Below are 24,877 nucleotides of genomic sequence, written 5' to 3' on the forward strand. Positions count from 1 at the left end.
CCAGGTTTTTGCCATTCTGAAGAGGTATTCAAATGGAGGCAAGAGTAATCCACTGGGGAACCAGCTAGCACTGGCAAAATTAGGGATGGCCCTATGTTATATAGGGTAGATTAGTAATAGTCTCTAAGGTTCTATAATTGAAATGCCTGAACGTGGCTTGAGCTATCTAAACAGAACTGTGTGTTGGCACAAAACTTTTGACTGTGCTAGATTTTTGTGATTGCTTTTAATATTTAAAGAGAGCAGTTACTATTTCCTGAGTGAATAACAAATGATTTTTAACAGCAATGTCTGTCATGTTTGGCACCTCTTAACATTCCTTTTTTAGATTCCATTTAATCTCCTTATTATTCTTATCTTACTCACTCTTGACTTGAATTCATGGCATCTGGTTACCAGCTGAGAATTAGTCAAACATGTATTCCTTTCTTCTGCCATCACTTTGCTCGTGGACTTCTCCCTCATGTGCAGCCCAAAATGCTGGGCTTAAGTGATCTGGAGGATCTTGCGTGCCACTCTGTGCTGATTTTTACCTTCAAGCTTATTTAGGCAAACTCCCACTTACAATTTTTTAATATCTACTATAATAAATTTAAGGGGACAATCCGTTTAATTTGCTGGAAAAATACTTTTTTAGCAATGCTGTTAAACTATCCTTTTACCACAAGTCTAGTACATGTGCCAAACTCTTTCTCATTATTTAATTTGTTAATATATAACATGGAGACAGATAGCTGGAGGCAAGTAAATGTTTTTGAATATCCCACCTGTTGTATATTTTCTAAATTAATCACCTTTTTAAAATCAATGGCAAAAAAGGGTAAGACTTCAATGGGAAGAGTTAGTCCCATGCTGGCACTGTTGAAAGTATCAAGCTAAAAGTATAAACTTTCTGTCATTACAGTTCTATATTCAGTCCGGTGTATGGCTCCATATCCAGGTAAGGCCAGGTATACACTATACTCTACATTTGGTACCTCTACTGTCAGTGGACCTCAAATTTCTTGACTTCACTAATCATCAACAAGCCCCCCATTTCCTCTCTCACTCCACATATGTATAGGGCAAGATTTCACCATGGGAGAAAGGTGCCATCAGACACAAATGAGATGGAGCAGGTTTACCAGAAAAACTGGGCAAGAACCAGAACTGGAAGTTTGAGGCCTCTAACAAAGGGTAGGAGTAAAAGAAACATGATTTTGGTCTATTTCTGTTATCAACAAACAAATGTACTCGGGGACACCTTTCAAAAGAGGGGAAACAGGCATTCTTGCACTGTCCACCTATTGTGCTCACAACCTCCACCACCATTGTGCATGCAAAACAATGGTAAACCCAGAGAAGGCCCATTATTACCTCCTGCCCAGAAATCTGGGCACAGAGCAGTGGACTGTCAGAGAGCAGATTATCTTATGCTCCAACCCCTCCTGAGGAATATGTGTTGATAGATGTGCAGATGGTACCACAGAGATGATACACCACTACTGCACATGAAAAAGGCGTGATCTGCACTTAAAGTGCCTTGCATATGTGGATCTCTACAATACAATCTGGACCATAATTTTAACTTGACAGAGCCCCTCTAACTGTATGAGCCAGCTGAAATTTAAGGATTTAATTTGTGCTTTCCTAAATTTTTTAAAAACTATATGGATCTTTCTTTTTCTTAACAGAAATAGGCTCAATTCAGTTAACCTAATGTAAAAATATATACAGACTACCCATTCACAAAATGGCAGACCAATAGAGTTTAGCTGAGCACCGATGTGTACAAAAAATTAAATATGAACACAAGGAATTAATCCTGTCTCAGTGAAAATGAGGTAGGATCAGAGCCTAAAATAGGGAAAGAACAAGTAAAAAATTACTTAGACCAGTTAAATGTTTTCAAGTCACCATGGCCTGACAAAATACATCCTAGAATGCTCAAGGAGCTGACTGAAGAAATATGTGCCATTAGTGATTATCATGGAAGATGGGTGAGATTCCAGAGGACTGGAAAAGGGCAAATATAGTACCAATCTATAAAAACAGGAATAAGGACAACCCTGGGAATTACAGACCAGTTAGTTTTCTTTCAGTGCCCAGAAAGATAATGGAGCAAATAATTAATCAATTTTGCAGACACCTAGAAGATAACTTGATAAGTAACAAGTCAGCATAGATTTGTCAAGAACAAATTGTGTCAAACCAACCGAATAGCTTTCTTTGACAGGGTAAGGGGGAAGCAGTAGATGTGGTGTGTATGTATGTATATATAATATATATTTTTAGTAAGGCTTTTGATACTGTCTTGCATGACCTTCATATATAGAAACTAGGGAAATACAACCTTGATAGAGCTACTATAAGGTGGGTGTATAACTGCTTGGAAAATTATTCTCAGAGAATAATCATCCGTTGTTCACAGTCAAGATGGAAAGGGCATATCAAGTAGGTTCCCGCAGGGATCAGTTTCGGTCCAGCTCTGTTCAATAGCTTCAAGGATTTAGATAATGGCATAAACAGTACACTTATAAAGTTTGTGGACAATACCAAGCTGGGAGGGGTTGTAAGTGCTTTGGAGGATAGGATTAAAATTCAAATGATCTGGAGAAAGTCTGAAATAAATAGGATGAAATAAGGACAAAGGCAAAGTACTCCACTTAGGAAGGAACAATCAATTGCACACGTAAGGGGAAATGACTGCAGAGGAAGGAGTACTGCAAAAAGGGATCTCTGGGGGTGGATCACAAGCTAAATGTGTAACACTGCAAAAAAAGCAAATCATTCTCAGATGTATTAGCAAGAGTACTGTAAGCAAGACATAAGAAGTAATTCTTCTACTCTACTCTGATTAGGCATCAACTGGTGTATGGTGTCCAGTTCTGGGCACTAAATTTCAGAAAAGATGTGGACAATTGGAGGAAATCCAGAGAAGAGCAACAAAAATGATTAAAGGTCTAGAAAACATGACCTAGAAGGGAAGATTGAAACAATTGGGTTTGTGTAGTCTGGAGAAGACTGAGAGGAGACAAGTTTTCAAATACATAAAAGGTTGTTACAAGGAGGAGGGGGGAAAAAATTTCTCCTTAACCTCTGAGGCTAGGACAAGAAGCAATGGGCTTAAATTGCAGCAATGGTGGTCTAGGTTGGACGTTAGGAAAAACTTCCTGTCAGAGTTGTTAAGCACTGGACTAAATTGCCTAGGGAGGTTGTGGAATCTCCATCATTGTCTAACTTCCTCTTAAAAATCCCCAAACACCTGTCAGGGATGGTCTAGATAATACTTAGTCCTGCCTTGAGTGGAATAGAAGACCGCTCAAGGTCCCTTCCAGTCCTACAATTCTATGATTCTTACCAGCTGCAATCTAAACAGTCATTTTCAACAATGTTAGGAGAAACATAGTGATGACCCAGAAGGTAAATGCCATATCAAACATCTGTAAATACCTCCATTTCCACCTCCCCAATGTAAACTTTCATATAGTCTGTTTAAAAACTAGGTTTGTGTTTGAGGAAAGCCTCAGTTCTACTACATAGAATTGTTAGTCTTCAACTACTGTATATTTATTACTTAAATCTGCAATACAAAAGCATGCAGAATAACAATAGCAGTATTTATAAAGTGCTAAAAATTTCAATGACTGCAAATATGTAATTGTACCCCAATAAAACATTGTTACCCTTTCACCCCACACCCTTTCCTCCTGTTATTTGTTATATTATTAATATAGATCTCCATCCTGCTTAACTTTAAAGCACATGAGGAGTTCCACTGGAGTCAATACCTACTCATGTGCTTAAAGTTAAGTGAATGTAGAAGTGTTTGCAAGATCAGTGCCTTAGACTGTAAGGTCTATAGTGACTGCACCCAATCCTGGCTGGGTCTTTGGGTCATATGAAGAACAGGAGTACTTGTGGCACCTTAGAGACTAACAAATTTATTAGAGCATAAGCTTTCGTGGACTACAGCCCACTTCTTCGGATGCATATAGAATGGAACATATATTGAGGAGATATATATACACACATACAGAGAGCATAAACAGGTGGGAGTTGTCTTACCAACTCTGAGAGGCCAATTAATTAAGAGGAAAAAAAACTTCTGAAGTGATAATCAAGCTAGCCCAGTACAGACAGTTTGATAATAAGTGTGAGAGTACTTACAAGGGGAGATAGAGTCAATGTTTGTAATGGCTCAGCCATTCCCAGTCCTTATTCAAACCGGAGTTGATTGTGTCTAGTTTGCATATCAATTCTAGCTCAGCAGTCTCTCTTTGGAGTCTGTTTTTGAAGTTTTTCTGTTGTAATATAGCCACCCGCAGGTCTGTCACTGAATGACCAGACAGGTTAAAGGTTTGGGTCATATGGTAATAATAGGAATTTATTCAAATATAGTTGTAGAGAGTCCGCATAATATGACAAAGATTAAGAAATACCCAGTATGCAGTGCAATTCTTATTTTATACTTTACTTTTCTGGTTAGGTTTGAGATCTTCACAGAGACATATTATCTAAGCATGTGGTGGGAGTGTTTTAATTATCTTGAAATGTGTAGGTTATTTTGCTCATGGGGAACACTCGACTAGGGAACTAGCTTTTTTTTCCCCAGAACACTTCAACGTGGGCCTACTCCTGCTCCACTGTAGTCAATGGGAGTCTGTCATGGACTTCAGTAGCATAGCATCAGGACCTCAAAAGAACAGCAACTTACCGTTCAGTAATTGTGGCTCTTTGAGACATGTTATCCACCTAGATTCCACTCTTGGTGCACATGTGCTTTAGATATGATTCTTTTGGGAGGCACCTACATCCTAGATGTCCTCATGTCCCCCAGGGTATAAATGGCAGAGCGGGCCAACCATCCCTCAGTCCTTTTGCCAATACATTATCCCAGAGAAGTAGGAATCTGTAGTTGCCCTAGAGATTTGAGAAATAGGGATGTTCTTCAAACAGGAAACCTGAGCTCTAATGGAACAAGCTCTCACATGGGTAGGTGGCTCTAACTGGTTAGTTTATAACTGGGGGGGCATATTTAGTGAGGTCCTGCAGGAGTCTGTCTTGGCTCCAATACCATTCAATATATTCATTAATGATTTGGACAATGGAGTGGAGAGTAGGCTTATAAAATCTGTGGATTACACAAAGCTGTGAGGGGTTACTAGCAATTTAGAGGACAGGCCTAGAATTCAAAAACATCTTAAATTGGAGAATTGATCTGAAATCAACTAGATGAAATTCAATACAAACAAGTGCAAAATAGTACACATAGGAAGAAAAAATCAAATGCACAACTACAAAAGGGGGAATAACTGGCTAGGCAGTAGCGCTGCTGAAAAGGTTCTGGGTCTTACAGTGGGTCACAAACTGAATGAGTCAACAATGTGATGCAATTGCTAAAAAGGCTAATAATCTGGGGTATACTAACAGGAATGTCATATGTAAGACATGGGAGGCAATTGTCCTACTCTAGCTGGTGTTGGTGAAGTCAGCGGGAGTACTGTAGCCAGTTTTTGGCACCATATTTTAAGAAAGATGTAGACAACTTGGAGAAAGTCCCAAGGAAAGCAATAATGCTGATGAAAAGTTTAGAAAACCTGACCTCTGAGGAAAGGTTAAAAAAAGGGGGCATGTTTAGTTTTGAGAAAAGAACTGAAGGGGGACTTGTAACAGCTGACAAATAAGTTAAGGGCTGTTATAAAAAGGACAGTGAGTGATTGATTCTCCATGTACACTGAAGGCAGGAAAAGAAGTAATAGGTTAAATCTGCAGCAAGGGAGATTTAAGTTAGCTATTAGGAAGAAAATTTCTAGCTATAAGGTTAGTTGAGCACAGCAGTAGGCTTCCAAGGGAGGTTGTGAAATTCTGTTACTGGAGGTTTTTTAAGAACAGGCTTGACAAACACCTGTCAGGGATGGTCTAGGCATACCTGGTCCTGTCTCAGTGCAGGGTTTAGGCTGGATGACTCCTTTTAGCCCAGTGTTTCCATGATTTCTATGTTTTCATGCAGTTGGACACCCATTCTTATAAATATCTGATGACCTCCCTATGTGGACTACAGGCCCTGAGTTTGAATTCCATTTCTATTCTATATAGGTTCTTATATTGCATTCACTTCTGTAATATCTGAGCATCTCCCAGTAGTGCATTAAGCAATCTGTCACATTTGTTTCATTTTATTTTTATAAAGTCAATGGACAAAGAACTAAGGCCCAGGACTTCAAAGATATTTAGGTTGAAAGCTGTTAAAATCAATGGAAGTTAGACGTTAAATACTTTTAAGGATCTGGGCCTAACGCCAACCTTTATGCCCTCAGATGGGGGATGTGAGGACATCTAAGGTGAAGGCATGGCTGCAACAGGCACTGCTGGCAAAAAGAACCTGATCTTGTGCATATGGGGCACATATACGCCAGGAGTGGACTCCATGTAGACAATCACTTGAAGAATCTAATGTCTGCTACAGTCAAAACCGCTATTTACGCATTACAACATATCAAAACAATCATGAGTTTTATTCTACTTCTGTATAATTTAGAGATGAAACCCAACTGTAGTATTTAGATCCTGGTCTGTCCTCCCCAAAGTTCAGTGGTATTCAGATCCAGAAAGTGGGTTCAGAAATACCAGCCATCTCTCAAATTTGTATCTGGATTCCAAACCTCACATTTCCAAATGTTCAGAGTAGGCCCATCTCTACTAATGTATAAACTGTACCCATTTATCTTGGTTCACTATGCCCAGGTATTACAATAATATCTTGCATTTAAATAGCACCATTTATATAAAGATTTTAAAATAATTTACAAACTTTCCTCTATGAAATGCCACTGAATCATAATAAAAGAGCATTTTAAATAAACACTTTTGTGTTTATACTATATTAAATCATAGATTGAATACACTTACCCCTGCAAAGTGCTAACTCGAGGCCCCCCCAAACACACCAAACTGAATAAGAATTAAGTATTGATAAGACAGTAGTTCAGTATTCATAACTTGCAAAATAGTTTCATTTTTATACAATATTTTAGAAAATTCTATGAATTAAAGAAATAGGGAAAATAGGGTAATTTGTTTAAATGTTAAATAAAAAGGAACAAAATATATTTTTGTGTAGTCTGTCATGAGAAATACAATATTTTACCCACCTCTTTGTCATCTTCCATTTTCTTTTCAACCTATTACATTCTTCTGTATTTTTTAGTCTATATATTATTATTTAAGCCCCAATCCTGCAAACGCTTATGCACAAGTTTACACACTGAGACTACTCATATGCTTAAATGTAAGCATGCGTGTAAGTGTTTGGAGATTTGGGACTTAGGGTGTGTCAGCAGGAAAAATTCAAGAAACACAGGAACAGTCACACCAATCACACTAGTTGTCTGTACACTAGCCTGTCTCTGACAATGGCCATTACCAGAATCTTCAGAGAAAGAAGCAAGGACCCTCAGAATGGACAATTATGGATTATCCTGCCCATTTGCTAACCCCTGTAAGTCAGTGGTCATCTTATAACCTGAAGCATGAGTGTTTACATCCTTTATATATTTTAAACATAGCTAATATAACCACAGATATCTAATACTTTTTTGAATCTTGTTAAGCTTCTTGGACTCAATGATATGTTGTGGCAATGAGTTCCACAAGCTGATTGTGGCTGGATTTTCAAAGGTGCAATAGGGAGTTAGGTTCCAGCTTTGAACTCCTATTCAGATAGGGGTACCTAATTCCCTTAGGCTTCTCTCAAAATCCTAGCCTCTTAAAAAAAAAAAAAGTAATTTTTAAAATTAGTGGGTGTTTGTCTTTTCATTTTCAGTGAATATTCCATTGTTTTTGTATTATTAGGAATGGTAAACAAAAGTACCTGATTTTTGTTCTCTGACATTCCTTATTGCAATTACTTCTATTATGTCCCCTAATACTTGTCTCTTCTCTAAATGAAACAGTCCTAATCTTTTCAAACTCTTCTCATATGGAAGTCTTTCCAGTGATATAACAACTTTAATTGCCCATCTCTCTAGTTTTCTATTTCTGATGCATCTTTTTTGACATGGTGTGATAACATTTAACAGTGTTGCAGTTGAAGGTATACCATCAATTAACATAATAAATATCATTAAAATATTATCAATATTGTTTTGTATTATTTTTGCCACTGACGTTAGTGGGAGCAGGATCAGACTCTAAAGTTACAGCTACAGTACAAGGAGGCCTGCCGCCAATATCCTTTAATTTTATCCCCAAAAATCACACATCAACCTGGATATTTCATGCCAACCTGCCCAACTTCATTAATTGCTGCAGTTGTGTCTAAGTAAGCTTTCTGGTGGCAACAATGATTAGAGTAATTAATTTTAGGTTCAGGTATAAAAGCCATGACAAGTTCTATAATATAACAACCTTTAATATTTTACAAAAGAAATTCCTTAACATTTTTTCCCTGTGAAAATAATGCTACTGAAAAACTGTAGAAAATTCATTACAATACAGAGATCACTCAATGGTAATAAAACATTTCCCACAATAGTGGTTAATTTCAACATTTTAAAAAGAAGCCCAAATATTAGGATGCATTAATAAAGCACAAATTAAATATAAACACAGACAAAGCCACAAAACACGTGTCAAACAAATAGGGGTTAAAATGCAACTGTATTTCACACAGACACCAAGTCACCTCAACATAATAAATTATCAGACATAAATTATTTATTTTTTAAAACTACACATACAATATAGTATCAAAATGGATGAATTTATTCTAAATTTAATAAAACCAACACATATTAATCTTCTTTCTGGAATTTTGTAAATAGTTATTTTGATCCATTTTAATCAAAATTATGGTATAGTTAATAGTCTACTATTCCAGGTTCATTTTATGACATAGTCTGGATAGTGGCAGACATTACCAGTTGATCTCTGAAAAGGCATTCCTTTCTCTCAGAGTTTTAAAGAATCATCAGCATATGCTACCATTAAAGATTTCAGTCAATGGGATATTAAACATGTTGTATCAGTAATGAGGTATTCTGAAGTTTGACAATATGCAGCAGCAGTCGTAGAGGTATAAGAATGTAGCTGGTTTTGAAAACCATGATTTCTGATCCTGAGTTTCCCTTTTAATATAAAAGGTTAACTTTAAGGATATAAATACTCTTTATATACTATAGAAGTGAATGCAGGCACTTTTATGAAACGTAATAGGATCTTCGCATTAAAATGAAAGCAAATAAATATTTCTACTTATGCACCATTGGCCTGCTCCTGCTTGTAGAGAAGTCAATAGGAAATTGGCATTGACTTCCCTGGGACAGGACTGGAACCTCAGTTTTTAAAAAAATTACTTCCATTCATAAAAATAAAATAAAAATTACATTTCTTCCACTAGTGCAAAGACAGAGTTCTTCAGTGTAGTAATTCTGGAGTTAACGACTAATACTAAAGAAATCAGCGACATTTGTCTCAGAGCTTTAAAATATGTGACTGAATGATAGTAAGTGATGCCATAAAAAAATCTTTAAAACATAAAACTAACCAGAGAGAGGAGTTCATCCTCCCATTTATGCACTGGTAATACTAACGACAGCTGCATGTATCAATATTTGCCTAACAATAGAAGAAAAAACACATAATATGCCACTAGTATGTTGAATCTGCCTCTAGAAGGAGTACCTTATCTGATCTGCATAAATATCCTAACAATATACTTTATTCTAAAAACAAAACTATAATTTCGTCTGTATTTAAGGAGATAAATACCTGACTCAGCTCTGGTCTATACATGAATCCATTGATAAAGATACCTGAACACGGACTGGGTACAGATGGCTCCCAGGTATGCAGGACAGTTAGCATTCTTAAAATGAAGCTTCCTAATTCTTAGCTCCAATAGTAAACGTTGATGTATCACACTCTTTCTCATTTAAAATTATCTGAGCACTTAAATATTTAATTTAATTCTAGGGCGGGTTTCTCTCAATCTGTCATGTTGGAGCTGTTCCAGTTTTTATAAATAATTAAATATTCATTGGGTCAGAGAGAGACTCTATAGTTCAATGGTGGAAACTTGGGTTCAGGTTCCTATTCCAAACCATGCAAAGCAAATCTTCAAACCTGCGTTTCCTATATCCCAGGGAGTGCCTTAAACACTAGGCTATTGGGCTATTCTACACTTGCCTGAAGACCTGGATGTTGCTACTTGAAACAGAGGGCAGAGAGACATACCTGTTTCCACCCCAATGATATATGCCATTTTTTAGTTTTTGCTTTGGTATTCCATGCTAAAGCCCTGATTCAGGAAAGCATCCGTATTCAGGCAGCACTTAAGTTCACATTTAAGTCCCATTGAAGTCAAGGTTAAGCATATAATTATGTGCTATACTGAATAGGGTTGGATTTAAACATCTAAGTGTATTCTTCAACTGGAACCTAAATTAGTAAACTTCATATTGTGATGAAATACACTTCTTGAACTTTTTATATAATTATTAAAAATACTTTGAGAAATACAGGAGCACCCACATTACTCTCTTTCAAACCCTTCCTCAAGACAAACTTGTTCCATGAAAACTTACCAGAAATGACCACTAGGTCATCTAGTCTAGCCTCCTTATATCGCAGGCCATTGACACCTGCACACTAAAAATCACCTCCTACTGACGGCCAGCCAATACACCTCCTAGTAAATTCTATTCTTAAAACAAACAAACAAAAAACATAAACTCTGGAGCAACTATGTGATGTCTGCAGACTGTGCTCACCCAGCTCTCTAAATGAAGTAACAGCCTGTCATTTGTCTTTTACAACGTAAAATCTAACACACTGTCATCCCTCAGCAAATAACCATATATTACTATTTAGTTTCACAATTTGACTATAAGAATCCTCAATGAAAAGCTAAAAATTATTGATTGATAATATTTCATGTTGACTGAAAAAATATTGCAACAGATGGCAATTTCCTGCAATATCCTGGACAAACCTTACTGAATTAAGTTAAATCTTACTGAATTAAGTTTAAGTATTTGAGGAGCCCATTGTATTAAAAATGCAAATATTTATATACTATTGTGGGATTGTGTGAAGACAGGATTAATGCAATATATCTGGGAAGTATTGTGAACTTCAAAAGACTCTGTTGAACAAGGTAGCAAACATGACTAATCTTTTGGAACAATACACGTGAAGCGGAATTCCTGGGAAGTACTGGAACAGAAAGGATTGCAAACCCCCATCTACAGGCTCAGCCTTTGAAGCTTCACCCTGAGGGGAGGTCCTTAGGTATGCTGATCACCTATTACATGAGAACAGTTCAAAGACCAAAACTGAATTCTCAAGGAGTCAACAGACGAAGAAAGGACTTTACATAATCAGAGTTTAAATTGACTCAGGGCCTTCTTCCTGAGCTAGCAAATGGGTAGGACCTCCGATACATGGAAGGCCCCAATCCTTAGGGACGGATTGGAAGGACTTTGGCCTACAGAGGTCCCATAAGACTGTGTTCCTGTTTAGAGCAAAGAGTGCAATCAATGTGAAACTACAGGAAAACCCCTGGTTGGGAGTTGAAGGGAGAAGATGGTCTCTGGTAAGCTTATTAGTATGTCTGTTTTCTTTGTAGTGCTTTCTAGTGCTTTTACCTTAAGAAAAAATATGCTTGCTTAGAAAGAACATTGTGGTAGCTCTAGCAATTAAACTGTGTGCCATCTCTGAGGAGAGACGTGAAGGAAGTCTGCTTAGGCAGATTATCTTTTGCTGGGAATAACACAGTGAAGGCAGGAAACTGGTCAGCCTTGAAATACCCCTATTGGGAGGTAGACAGATGTAAGAACCCAACACAGCGTAATGAAAGAAGGAAAGAATAAAATATAAATCATTAATAAAAAATGTACTCTTAGCAAACTGCTAAAACACTATGGAATTTTCTCTTGATATTTTACGATGTGGCATATGGTCTCCATATATTTTCTCTCTTAAGTTTTTTAAATTCTTCCACTGAGTTTTGAATGGTTGGCTCAACCCTTTCACACCTGAAACCAGGGAAGACTTAAAGGAAAACATCCTAGACATAGGGGGCAGAATTTTTTCCTGGTGTAATTCCACTGAAATAATTAGTTATATGAAAGGTTAATTTAGACCCTGTATTATAGTGCACTGTATGTATCAAGACAGAGATATTGTACTCAAGTATGCAGCAATTAGCCTGAAAGACTGTACCTACAAATTTGACTTACAGGTTTTTTGTACACGTGCCACTGCCAGAGATTTAATAGATTAATTATATTAATAATTTTACTTTAAATCAAGAATGTGACAAATGTATTATTTTGGATTGATTTGAAGAATAATTGAAATCATTCAGAATCCCTGAAAGATGTATGGATCTTGGATAGTCACCTGACCATTACCAATTGACATGCAGATGAAGCCACCCTGTTTCCTTTTTGTCCTGCAAATAAAGACTTTAAAAATAAAGACCATGATTCATCTCTTGGTAAAGAAAGTTCACTCAGAAACTTTTGTACAATTCAAAGGGTGGGGAGGCATTTATACTTTGAAAAGTGATTGTAAAATGGCCCTCCTAGGATCCCCTATTCTTTGTCACTCAGAGACTTCCATACCAAGTGTATTCAATTTATAAGTAAAGGGATGTATTTTCTAATTGCTACCCTGCAAACTCAACCTGGGACTAAAGTCTCTGGCTCTGACATCACCAATACTCAAGATTCTGCAATGGGAACTTAAGTTAATTTTATTTATAGTCATTTAAAGAATTCAACTCACTCTTTCATTCTGCAGTACTCATAGTAGTTAATAGTCATAAAACTTATATTAGGGCTTGTCTACATGGGGACACTCAGGAAAATTAATCCAGATTAACTAAAGGTGTGAATTAAAAGTGGATTCATTAAACTGCATTAAACCTCAGTGTGGTCACTCTCATTCACAATTAAAATGGCCTTAATCAGTTTATTAAATTAAACTGAATTAAGGCCTCTTTAATTTTGGAAGCACCCACACAGAGGTTTAATAGAGTTTAATGAATCCACTTTAAATCCATACCTTTAGTTAATCCAGATTAATTTTCCTGAGTGTCCCTGTCCAGACAAGCCCTACATTAATTAAAGTCAACACATCTGACCTGGGGTGTACAGGCAGAGCAGACCTGCTAAGTAAAAATGTGCACATTTTTACACTAACACTTTTCAGGACAGAACTGCATTTTAATTGAATTTCAGTAATCTTCAAGCAATTACAAATGCTGTTGAAACTGATCTAACACAGTCTCCCTATAGTGAACCCACTATTCTACACACAGCGGCACCCATCTAGTAGTGAAAGTATGACACTATCACATCTCCACATCTTACAGACCTGGCTATAGCATTCTTTCGAGCTACTTCCAGCAGTCTATTAAACATTGAGGCCAATTATATTCAATTACCAATGACAGTTACTCTGAAGAAGCCAAGAGCTTTTTGTTTTGAAATATAATTGATAAGAGCTCATTTCAAGTGCTATCTAATTCTTTTTGAACCCACTCATATTTTTGGCCTTCACAGCATCCCCTGACAGCAAGTTCCACAGGTTCACTGTGTGTTGTGTGAAGAAGTAGTTCTTTATGTTTGGTTTACTATTTATTTCATTGGGTGACCTGGTTCTTGTGTTATGTGAAGGGATAACATTTTTATTCACTTTCTCCACACCATTTATGCTTTTATAGATTTCTACACCCACTCTCCCCTTAATCCTCTCTTTGCTAAATTGAATTGTCCCAGTCTTTTTAATGTCTCCTCATATGGAAGCTGTTAAATACTCCTAATCATTTTTGTTGTTCTTCTCTGTACTTTTTCCAATTCAAATACATCTTTTTTGAGATGGGGCGTCCAGAACTGCATGCAGTATCCAAGGTCTGGGCATACCATGGATTTATACAGTGGCATTTTGATATTTTCTGTCCTACTATCTAGCCCTTTCCTAATTGTCCCTAACATTCTGTTAGCTTTTTTGACTGCCGCTGCACATTGAGCAGATGTTTTCAGAGAACTACCCACGATGAAAAACAGTTATTTACTCATAACTGTTGTTCTTTGAGGTGCGTGCAAACATGTATTCCATATAAGCGTGTGCAAAGTGCACAGGAGCCAGAGAATTTTGCCTAATAGTACCCATAGAGGCGATGCCCGCATCTTGTGTCTATAGCCCCTCTCCTGGCTATATGAGGTGGCAGTGCCCCAGCCCGCCTCAATTCCTTTGCATGGAATGCCAAGAGCATAGACTCCAATGCAGAGGGGAAGGAGGATGAGTTGTGGAACACATGTCTGCATCATATCTCAAAGAACAACAGTTACGGTACAGGTACGTAACTGGTCTTTTTCTTTGAGTAGATGCAGCTATGTATTCCACATAGGTAACTCACAAGCAGTACTTGCAAGGAGTATGGCTCAGAGTCTATTTAAAAAGGGATTGCAGAGATGCCTTCCCAAAGTTTGCATCTGCTCTGGGTGCTGCAGAAATGGCATAATGATACATTAGTGGAAGTCCTATATTTAAACATCACTTAACAATACAATCAACATAGCCTGCACTTTCATAGAATAAGCTCACATCCTTTGAGGGGGCATAATCAGAAGTATTTCGTATTCTGTTTTGATACAGGAAGTTACCCAACTAGAGATCATCTACGAAGAGATTGCTCGTCTCTTCATTCAGTTTGAATTAGACACAAACAGATGAGGCAAAGCATGAGAGAGTTTAGTCCTGCCCAGGTAAAAGTCTAGACATCGCCTGACATCCAATGTATGAAGATGCTACTCCCCCAGGATTGAATGCAGTTTAGAAAATAACACAGGTATATATACCACCAGATTCAAATGAAGTTGAGAAACCACTTCAGACAACAACTTAGGGTTCGGCCACAAGGTCACTTTGTCTTTGGAGAATTGTGTGTAAGGAGGCTCTGCTATCAAAGTCTGCAACTCACACACTTTCCTCGTAGATGTCATTGCCACCAGGAATACAGTTTTTTGATACAAAAGAGAAAAAGAAGAAGATACCAGAGGCTTGATCAGAGCTGCTAAGACCATATTTAGGACCCAGGAAGCAACAGACTCTCTCACTGGTGGGTGGAGACAAAGTATCCCTTGCAAGAACCTTGTTACCACGGTTCAACAGCCTCTGAACATCACTCTTCCTCCTCATTTAACCAGAGATCAGCCATGTAGTGAGATGCAGAGAGCTGAGCACAGGATGCAAAGTCTGACTGTGATGTTGAGTCAGAAGGTCAGGATGAAGAGGAAGGCATATGGGAGGCCAAATCGATAACAGGAGAGGGTCAGAGAACCAACACTTCCTCAGCCATGCTGGAGTAATGAAGATGACCTTGGCACAGTCCAATTTCAGTTTGAAGATCACCTGCAGGATGATTGGAATCAGTGGGGAAAAGCATACAGGAGTGCTGGTTCCCAGTCCAGGTAAAAGGTATCAGTCAGGGAGCCTAGACCGAGATTCCTTATGAGCAAAACAGATGGCATTTCTTGTTGTCTCTCATAGTGAACAGGTTGATTGTTGGGATGCCCCAAGCTGCAACGATGGACTGCAGGATACCGGGCTTCAAGGACCACTCGTGATTAAGGGGGAAATTCCTGCTGAGGTGATCTGAGTTGATTTTGGACCCTAGGTAAATGATTGACCACCAGAGTAATGCTCTTACCAATGCAAAACTGCCAGAGCCTGATCCTGACACAGAACATTTGAGTGTGCTCCCCCTGGTCTGTTCTCATAATACATTGCAGTGGTATTGTCAGTTAGTACGTGAACCACTGAGTCCTTGATGTGATTTTGGAAAGTGTGGATGATGAGAAAAAGTGTGACAGGGATGTAGGTGGCCTGAAGCTCCAGGATGTTGATATGCAGTGATGCTTCCTGTTCTGGCCACAAGCCCTGAACTTTTAGTGACCCCAGATGTGCTCCCCAAAAACAGTCCTGGTTGGTAGGGGCTGAGCAAGGAAAACCCTGGCATATGTTATCCTGAACTGTCCACCACCATAAGGAGACCAGGAATGGCGGAGAAAGTCAGACCAGTCTGTGCAAGTGATGATGGGTCAGATGAAAGACTGACTTCAGTCACATTTGGAGAAGGAGAAGACAGTCTGGCAAAATGGACCACATTTCCAGGAGAGCGTCATTAATAGGGAGGCCTACTCTCCCTGGTGCAGATGGTTGGAAACTGTAGAGGAACTTATGCATATTCTTCTGTAAAAATTCTGCCTGGATGCCCCAGTAAGCAGCCATATGCTGCTAAAGGTCCTGGTATGCCTTCAAATTCTCAGGCATTGAGGGAGAAGAGGAACCTGGTACCACTGAATCATCAGGAGATGATGAAGAAGCAGCCAAGTACACCAGGGATGTATGCTGTTCCTGAATAACTGGACCCAGATGAGACAAGTCTGGAGGCCCTGAAGAAGACTCAACAGTTGTCTGAGCTTGTGGTGGATCAGCAACAACATTAGCCACCAACAGGACCTGTGATTTCGCTCTGGAGCTGGCTGAAGAATATGATCTCTGGGACTGAGGAGCACCCCAGGGATTCCAAGGAGGCCTCTGTGGGTACAGATAAGGCACTGGTGACCAGTAGGCACCAAGCCAGGAGCCCAGGTCCTGACTACACGGACAGTGCTGATCTCAGTACCGATACTGCTCCGAGAATGGTCCCTGGTGCCAATCAAGTGATGATGGCTGGGAGTATGACCCTGACCTGGATACCAAGTCCCCCCATGTTTCTGGTGAAAGCATTGAAGCTAGTCCCAATGGTGTAAGCAGATGGTTAGACTCATCCACAGCCCAACAGGAAAGTGATACTGGTGCTGATGAGGAATTGGCCTAGTTGGTACCAATTATCTGACACCTACTCCTGGTGCCAGGGAAGGGATTGGTACCCAAAGTAGAAGGCAGAAACTGCTGACAAGACCATGTTGGTGCCGAGGAGTGCACCAGTGACGAGGAGGTCCTCAGTACCAGGCCCAACACTGGCCTCAATTCTACAGTCTGTGGCACAAAAGGACCAGCCTGCTGTGCCGACAGACTCTTTGTCTCTGCAACACGACCAAAGGGTGTTACTAAGGTGGTGGAGGCCGTAACATCCTGGATAAGTGGATAATCCTGGATAAGTGGATAATCCGGAATAGATAGGCAGAGTAACTCTGCTGCCTCCTGGTATGCCTCCTTGGAGATGGTTGGGGCTCTCAGTGTCCTCAGCACAGTACCTGGAAGTGTTTTGATGGACCTACTCCATCCTGCATGGCAGAAGTGGTACAGTGCCAGTCCATACTCTTTTTAGAGGAGGAGGAAGAGTCTCCATGAGCCCTGGGATGGTCCCATTTAACTTTATGGGACTTCAGTGATCCCGAGGAGGGTGAATGGCTCCTCCGTCTCTTGGAGGAGGTAAAAGCTGATCTTAGGCCTCGGTAGAGAAACAGGTAGTGAAACAGGTCTCACGGCCTGCTCGAGAAGGTGCTGTTCCAAGTGTACGTCTCTGGCCACCTGGTTTCTTTTGGTGAATGATTTACAAACAGAGCACTGCTCCTCAGTGTGTTCCCCTAAACATGGCAAGCATCTCATGTGGGGATCACTATTAGGAATCACCCACCCACATGACGGGCAGTGCTTGAACCCTGGTGAAAGCATCACACAGGGCAATAAGTATCCTAACTAACTAACTAACACTATCTAGGGTACTAGTGACTATCTAAAAACTATATACATGAACGAAAAAAAAACTCAGAAAACTAGGTTTGAATGTGAGCTGATAACCACACAGAGCTCCGGCTTCAGCCATGGGCAGTGAGAAGGAACTGGGGGTAGAGGATGGGAGTCAGGGCAGCGCTGCCTCATATAGCCAGGGCCACAATGTTCACTCTAATTTTTTTCAACCATGTGCGGAATGAATTTTATTATGTGCAGCACCAATATCAAGGTAATGTGCGCCACCAGTAGAAACAAGAAATCTAGATATAATATATATTTTTAAAAAGTTACCATAGGTATAGAAGAAGAAGAAAAAATATTAAAACAAGGGATAATTAACAAGGTGCACTGCTTACGACATTGATTTCATATGAAATCAAATAAAAAGAAAATTAATACTGCATAATGTTCAGTAGTCCTCTTTCCCCGCTGCAGCCCCGGGGCTGGAGGAGAGGCATCTCTTCCCACTACAGCCCCGGGGCTGGGGGAGGCATCTCTCCCCGCCACAGGCCTGGGGCTTGGAGAGAGCCCCCTCTCCTCACCGTAGCCCTGCATGCCCTAAGTTCCCCCATCAATACCACCCCACCTCCCTCCACTGCCCCCACCCACATCCTATTCCCCACCTCACCCTACACATCCTGCAGGCCCATGTGTGGCTACCCCAGTGTGCGTGCCTGTGCAGCTGTACTAATCAGGTGCACAGCCCTTGATGGCTTGTTGTGCGGCCATGCAGGCATGCAGCTTAGAGGGAACACTGGCCAGGGGTGGGATTACAGCCCAAGGCACGAGCACTGCCGCTACTGATACTGCTAAGAAAAATTCTCCAGCTCTGACATGCTGGGTGTGCACACACCTAGATGGAATATATGGCTGCATCTATTTGAAGAACTCTGAGATCTCTTTCTTGAATGGTATTCAGCTAATTTAGACCCCATCATTGTGTATGTATAGTTGGGATTATGTTTTCCAATGTGCATTACTTTGCATCTATCAACATTTAATTTCATCTGCCATGTTCTTGCCCAGTCACCCAGTTTTGTGAGATCTCTATGTAACTCTTCACAGTCTGTTTTGGATTTAATAATCTTGAATTTGTATCATCTGCAACTTCGCCACCTCACTGTTTCCCCTTTTTCCAGGTCATTTATAAATAGGTTGAACAGCACTGGCCCCAGTACTGATTCTCGGCAGACCCCGCAATTTACCTCTCTCCACTGTGAAAACTGACCATTTATGCCTATCCTTTGGTTTCTATATTTTAACCAGTTATTGATCCATGAAAGCATCTTTCCTTTTATCCCATGATTCCTTACTTTGCTTAATATCCTTTGGCGTGGGACCTTGTCAAAGACTTTCTGAAAGTCCAAGTACACTGTATCTACTGGATCCTGCTGGTCCACCTTTGTCAATGCCCTCAAAGAATTCTAATAGATTGGTGTGGCTTTTACAAAAGCCGTGTTGACTATTCCCACCATATTTTGTTTATCTATGTCTCTGAAAATTCTGTTCTTTATTATAGTTTAAATGATTGTGCCTGCTACTGAAGTTAGGCTTACCCCTGTAATTGCCAGAATAGCCTCTGGAGCCTTTTTAAAAGTGGGTGTCACATTAGCTACCCTTGGAACAGAGAGTAATTTAAGTGATAGGTTACATGCCACAGTTAGTAGTCCTGCAATTTCATATCTGCAGTCCTTCAGAACTCGTGGGTGAATGACATCTGGTCCTGGTAACTTATCACTGTTTAATATATCAGTGTGTTCCAAAACCTCCTGTACTGACACCACACAACCACTGCAGTGAAGGCCAATGCAAAGAATTGATTTAGCTTCTCCACAACAGCCTCGTCTGCCTTTAGTGCATATTTAGCACCTTGATTGTCCAGTGGCCTCAGTGATTGTTTGGCAGGCTTCCTGCTTCTGATGTACTTAAAAAAAAATTCCTGTTTGTTTTTGTGTCAAATTCATTTTTGGCCTGCCTAATTATACTTTTACACTTGGCTTTCCAGAATTTATGCTCCTTTCTATTTTCGTCACTAGGTTTGACCTCCAATATTTAAAGGATGTCTTTTTGTCTCCAACTGCCTCTTTTACTCTGTTGTTTAGCCATGGTAGCATTTTTTTTTGGTCCTCTTACTGTTTTTTTATTTGGGGCATGCAGTTAGTTTGAGTCCCTATTATAGTGTTTTTAAAAGTTTCCATGCAGCTTGCAGACATTTCACTCTTGTGACTGTTCCTTTTAATTTTCATTTAACTAGCTTCTTTATTTTTGGATAGTTCCTCTTTTTGAAGTTAAATGCTACTGTGTTGGGTTCCTTTGGCATTTTTCTCCCTACAAGCATATTGAATTTAATTATGTTATGGTTGCTATTACCAAGCAGTTCAGCTATATTCACCTCTGGGACCAGGTCCTGTCCGCCACTTATGACTAAATGAAGAATTGCCTCTCCCCTTGTGGGTTCCACGACTAGCTGCTCCAAGAAGCAGTCATTAACGGAGTCTAGAAATATTATCCCTGCATCCCATCCTGAGCGGACATGAATCAAGTCAATATGGGGATAGTTGAAATTATCCATTATTATTAAACGTTCTATTTTTGTAGCCTCTCTAATCTCCCTGAGCATTTCACAATCACCATCTTGGTCAGGGGATTGGTAGTATATTCCTACTGCTATACTCTTTTTATTCAAGCATGGAATTTCTATCCATAGAGATTCTGTGGTACATTTTGATTCATTTCAGATTTTTACTATATACAACTTTACGCATTCTTTCACATATAGTTCCACTCCCCCACCAGTGTGACCTATCATCGTTTCATCATGTTTCTGTGATGCCTATTATATCAATATTCTCATTTAACACCAGGCACTCAAGTTCACCCATCTTAATATTTAGACTTCTACTATTTATATAAAAGCACTCATATAATTTGTCAATATTTAGTTGTCTTCCTTCATTTGATGTAACTGAAAGGGACCCTTTTTTGTCTGACTGTTTCACTTTCAGTTCCTACCTGTACTCCATCAACTTCTATCTTCTTCTCTTTACTAGGATACAGATAACTCACAATTTTATATAAAATGTATAATGTGCTCTTATCCAGACTCACACTTGTTATCCTATAACATTTTTATTTAAGAATGTAGAACTAGATTCTACCTAGTTCCCACAGAGCCTTTAAGGGGGCAGGAGAGAGGAATGGAAGGGGCAAGGTGAAGATAAGGCAGAATCAAAGAGCTCTGGAGATTACAGGGTGGCTACCAGACACTCATCCAAGGTTGCCCAGCACTACAAAATGGCACATGGAAGGCAGAGTCCTGGCTTCTCCCAACTCTTCCATACACACTGGTCAGCAGAACCAGTGAGGTGGGAGTGAAGAAATATTCTAAGTGTATCAATTTGCAGAGAGCACACCACAATGCACCGGGGAGCTCAGAGTAGAAGCTTTCTGCTTCTGAGACAGAACTCCTCTGGTGCTCCTCCAGGGCTCTGCAACTTTGCACCACTCTAAGGGTTGTGCCAAAAACACACAATCTAGCCCTTAGTGATCAATAATTCCAGACAATGTGCATTCATCTAAGCCCTACTTAAAAGGTGATTTGAAATATTTTTTTTAAATGTTCATTATAGTATTATGTGCTGAATACTCCTAATAGTAAGGTTAAGAAACATAGTCAACACATGTAGCATTTGAATATACTTTCATCTTAGGTCCCCCTACTGGTTTTGATGACCAGCTCCCTCTCGGAGTGACACCCAATATGCAACATGCTGGTGATGTCAACATCACCACAAAACCCCATCTAGGGCATGGAGTCAAGAGAGGGTCAAATAAAGGTCCCTACTGGGTGCTAAAAGGTGCCATTTTAAACCATATGGCTTAGTTTTGAAAGATATAAAATGCACTTTATATCACTTGGGATATAAAATAATATGAAAATCTTTGCAAAACTACATCACATATGGTTTAATTAAAACGGCATTTACCTGGACCCCACTTCCTCAACAGACTGGCTGTATGCTCCACCAGGTTAGCATCCCACTTATGACTGTGAGGGCACCCACATATTACAGTGCAATCTGCAGCATCACTCAGAGAACAAACTGGCAGTAAGTGATTTCAGGAGATGGGAAAGGAATAAACATTGAGCTTATCGTCAGTGATAATGCTTAAAGTTCTGCTTATCCTTTCAGCATGTAATACTACAGTTAAACAAAAAAAAACCCAAAAGCATATATTAGTAAGTGTTTGCAAGTCACCAGTTAACATTTGGCAAATGGCTAAACAAGATTTGCTTAACAGACATACAGGCACCACCACAAGACTGAAACTCTGATTGCACAGTGGAAGAAAGAGATACTATTATAAATTACTAATTAAAACATCTATTTCAATTTATATTTGTACCAAATTTAGGTTATAAAATTAGATTATTTAAAAATATTTTAAAATTGAAATCTGAAGTTCACTTAATACAATATTTCCACATTCTTTGATCAAAAACACCAAATTAAATCAGCTTGTTAATATAAGTAATGTTTAACAGAATTGTGATCCTGGTCCTGCTCCCAGTGAAGAGAATGGGATTTTTGCCACTGACTTCAGTGGAGCTGGATCCAGGCCCTCTGGTGGTTGCCATTGATCTCTTTACAATTTTTGCACGTGGTCTAATAAATATTACTGTGGCATTCACAGCATAGGGAATACTACCTAGTCCCTTAGCATAGGGTCTACTGTGATTATTTCAGTAATGTATATTATCTGCAAGTGGGAACTGTACAGATTTTAATGGTGATCACTGTATTTGTTTTTACATAATAATAGACAGTGACATATAGATAGGAGCTCTATGATAATTACTTATACAATTATACAGACACCTTTAATTAGTCATTGTTATATTCACAAATGTAAACCTTTATACACAATTATACATAAAATGCAGAGTACAGTACTGACTGATTACAGGGAAAACAAAATATACACGTGTGTGAGATACATCTAAGTATTAAATGTATCTTTGATTAGAATGTTATGCATTAGATATCTACATGCAAATATAGATATAAATATTTAGATAATACTATAGTACAAATTACAGTATTTATTTTAAATTTAAAATCGCAAATTGATTCCTCCTCCTGTAGAACAGAATAAACTGTTAACCAGCACTATAATCCAGGATGAACAGCAACCACATTTAAAATGTTTCTTATGATTGTTTACATCCTGCTGCCAGACAAGTCAATGGAAGTTTTCCATTTAATTAAATGGGAGCAGTAGCAGATGCTTAATAAAGCTACAATGGGTACATTTCACACACAGTTTTATCTCCCTGTGATCAAACAAAAATACTATATATAATTTATGAGAGAGAGAGAGAGAGAGAGAAAGGGAAAGGGAAAGAGAGAAAAAGAAGGAGGAAATAGTGAATACTATCGTACCGATTTCCATGGTCCCCGTTGCCATGAAACATCTCCAGGGCAAGAATGCACATTACATTGTGCTATATTAGGTGGCTTGTCTAGAATTTCACAGCTTTGATCATTCAACATTTGGCCATTAGGAAGCTGACAAATCACTAATCTTGTCTTTATTCCATCTCCACATGTATGAGTACACTAAAAAAAATAAAAAAGATATAGTTCAGGGGTCTCATCAACAGTCTTCATATGCCAAACAGATATTTGCATAATCAGTAAACTGTTATTACTATTTAAGATTTTTATTGTGCTACTGCCTAGATGCTTCAGGCAAAAATCTTCGTTCCATTTACTAGGTACTCCACCCATACATAACGAAAAGGCAGTTTGTGCCCTAAAGAGCTTACAAAACTACATTTTTATATTTAATTAACATTTGTCTACAAAAGACAAGAAGATAGAAAACAGTCTGCTCCTTCAGGCAGAAGTGAACACTAGTGTGAGAGAAAAAAATTAAGAGAAACTAGTAAGTCTTCAGGGTTAGCACCCAGAGTCAGTGTAGCATGTACCCCTTTTTCTGTGATAAGGACAAATGGAAATTGGGCATGAAACTAAGTTTCCTGCTTGAACAAGAGATCCCCCAGGAACACGGGGCAACAAAGTACACTACCCATCCTGATGTTCATATTCTGATTCTTAAAGGCCATTTGTTTTGTAGACATAGGTGTCTCCTGATATACATACTACATATTTATTTTTTCAAATTTAAAGTTATTGTTTTGTAGAACAGAAACAAAAAGAGAGAAATAAACTTTAGCCAGAAGTTCTGTCAAATGTTACATGTACTGCTAAAACAAATGGAAAAGCTAGTTTAGGGTTACCATATGTCCGGTTTTTCCCGGACATGTCCGGCTTTTCGGCAATCAAACCCCCGTCCGGGGGGAATTGCCAAAAAGCCGAACATGTCCTGGAAAAATACCGGCTGGATCACTTGATAAGCTGTGTGCAAGCAAATGATATGCATTTTAATATGGCCAAATGTAAAATCCTACATCTAAGCACAAAGAATGTAGGTCATTCTTACAAAATGGGGGATTCTCTCCTGGGAAGCAATGACTCTGAAAATGACCTGTGGTCAAAAGGGCTAACCCAATCCTTGGATGTATAAACAGAGAATATCAAGTAGAAGTAGGGAGGTTATATTAACTCTGTATTTGGCACTAGTGCAGCTGCTAGTGGAATACTATGTCCAGTTCTAGTGTCCACAATCCAAGAAAGATTTTGACAAATTGGAGAGGGTTTAGAGAAGAGCCACATGAATGATTAAAAGATTGGAAAACATACTTTATAGTGAATCAAAGAGCTCAATCTGTTTATCTTAACAAAGAGAAGATTAAGGGTTGACTTGATTACAGTCTATAAGTAGCTACTTGAGGAACAGAAATTTGATAATAGAGGGCTCTTTAGTTTATCAGAAAAAGGTATAACCAGATCTAATGCCTGGAAATTGAAACTAGACAAATTAAGACTAAAAACAAGGTGCACATTTTTAACAGCGAGGATAATTAACCATTGGAACAATTTACGAAGGGTCGTGATGGATTCTCCATCACTGGACATTTTTAAATGAAGATAGGATGTTTTTTCTAAAAGATATGCTCTAGTTCAAATAGGAGATAATTTAAGGAAGTCCTATGGCCCACAATATACAGTTGGCCAGA

At 39.0% G+C, this 24,877-nt stretch overlaps 1 protein-coding gene across 5 annotated transcripts in view; it reads right to left on the reverse strand.

Annotated features, from left to right (window-relative positions):
- ADAMTS20 (ADAM metallopeptidase with thrombospondin type 1 motif 20) overlaps nt 1–24,877 on the reverse strand; it is a 172,546-nt gene that overhangs the window by 31,854 nt on the left and 115,815 nt on the right. For all 5 annotated transcript variants that reach the window (XM_034769790.1, XM_034769798.1, XM_034769810.1 and 2 more), the window contains one exon: nt 23,178–23,354. In XM_034769790.1, coding sequence (XP_034625681.1) covers nt 23,178–23,354 — 177 coding nt within the window. The remainder of the gene's footprint in view (nt 1–23,177; nt 23,355–24,877) is intronic.

This window comes from Trachemys scripta, chromosome 1 (assembly GCF_013100865.1).
Source record: "Trachemys scripta elegans isolate TJP31775 chromosome 1, CAS_Tse_1.0, whole genome shotgun sequence".
NCBI classification, from domain to species: domain Eukaryota; kingdom Metazoa; phylum Chordata; order Testudines; family Emydidae; genus Trachemys; species Trachemys scripta.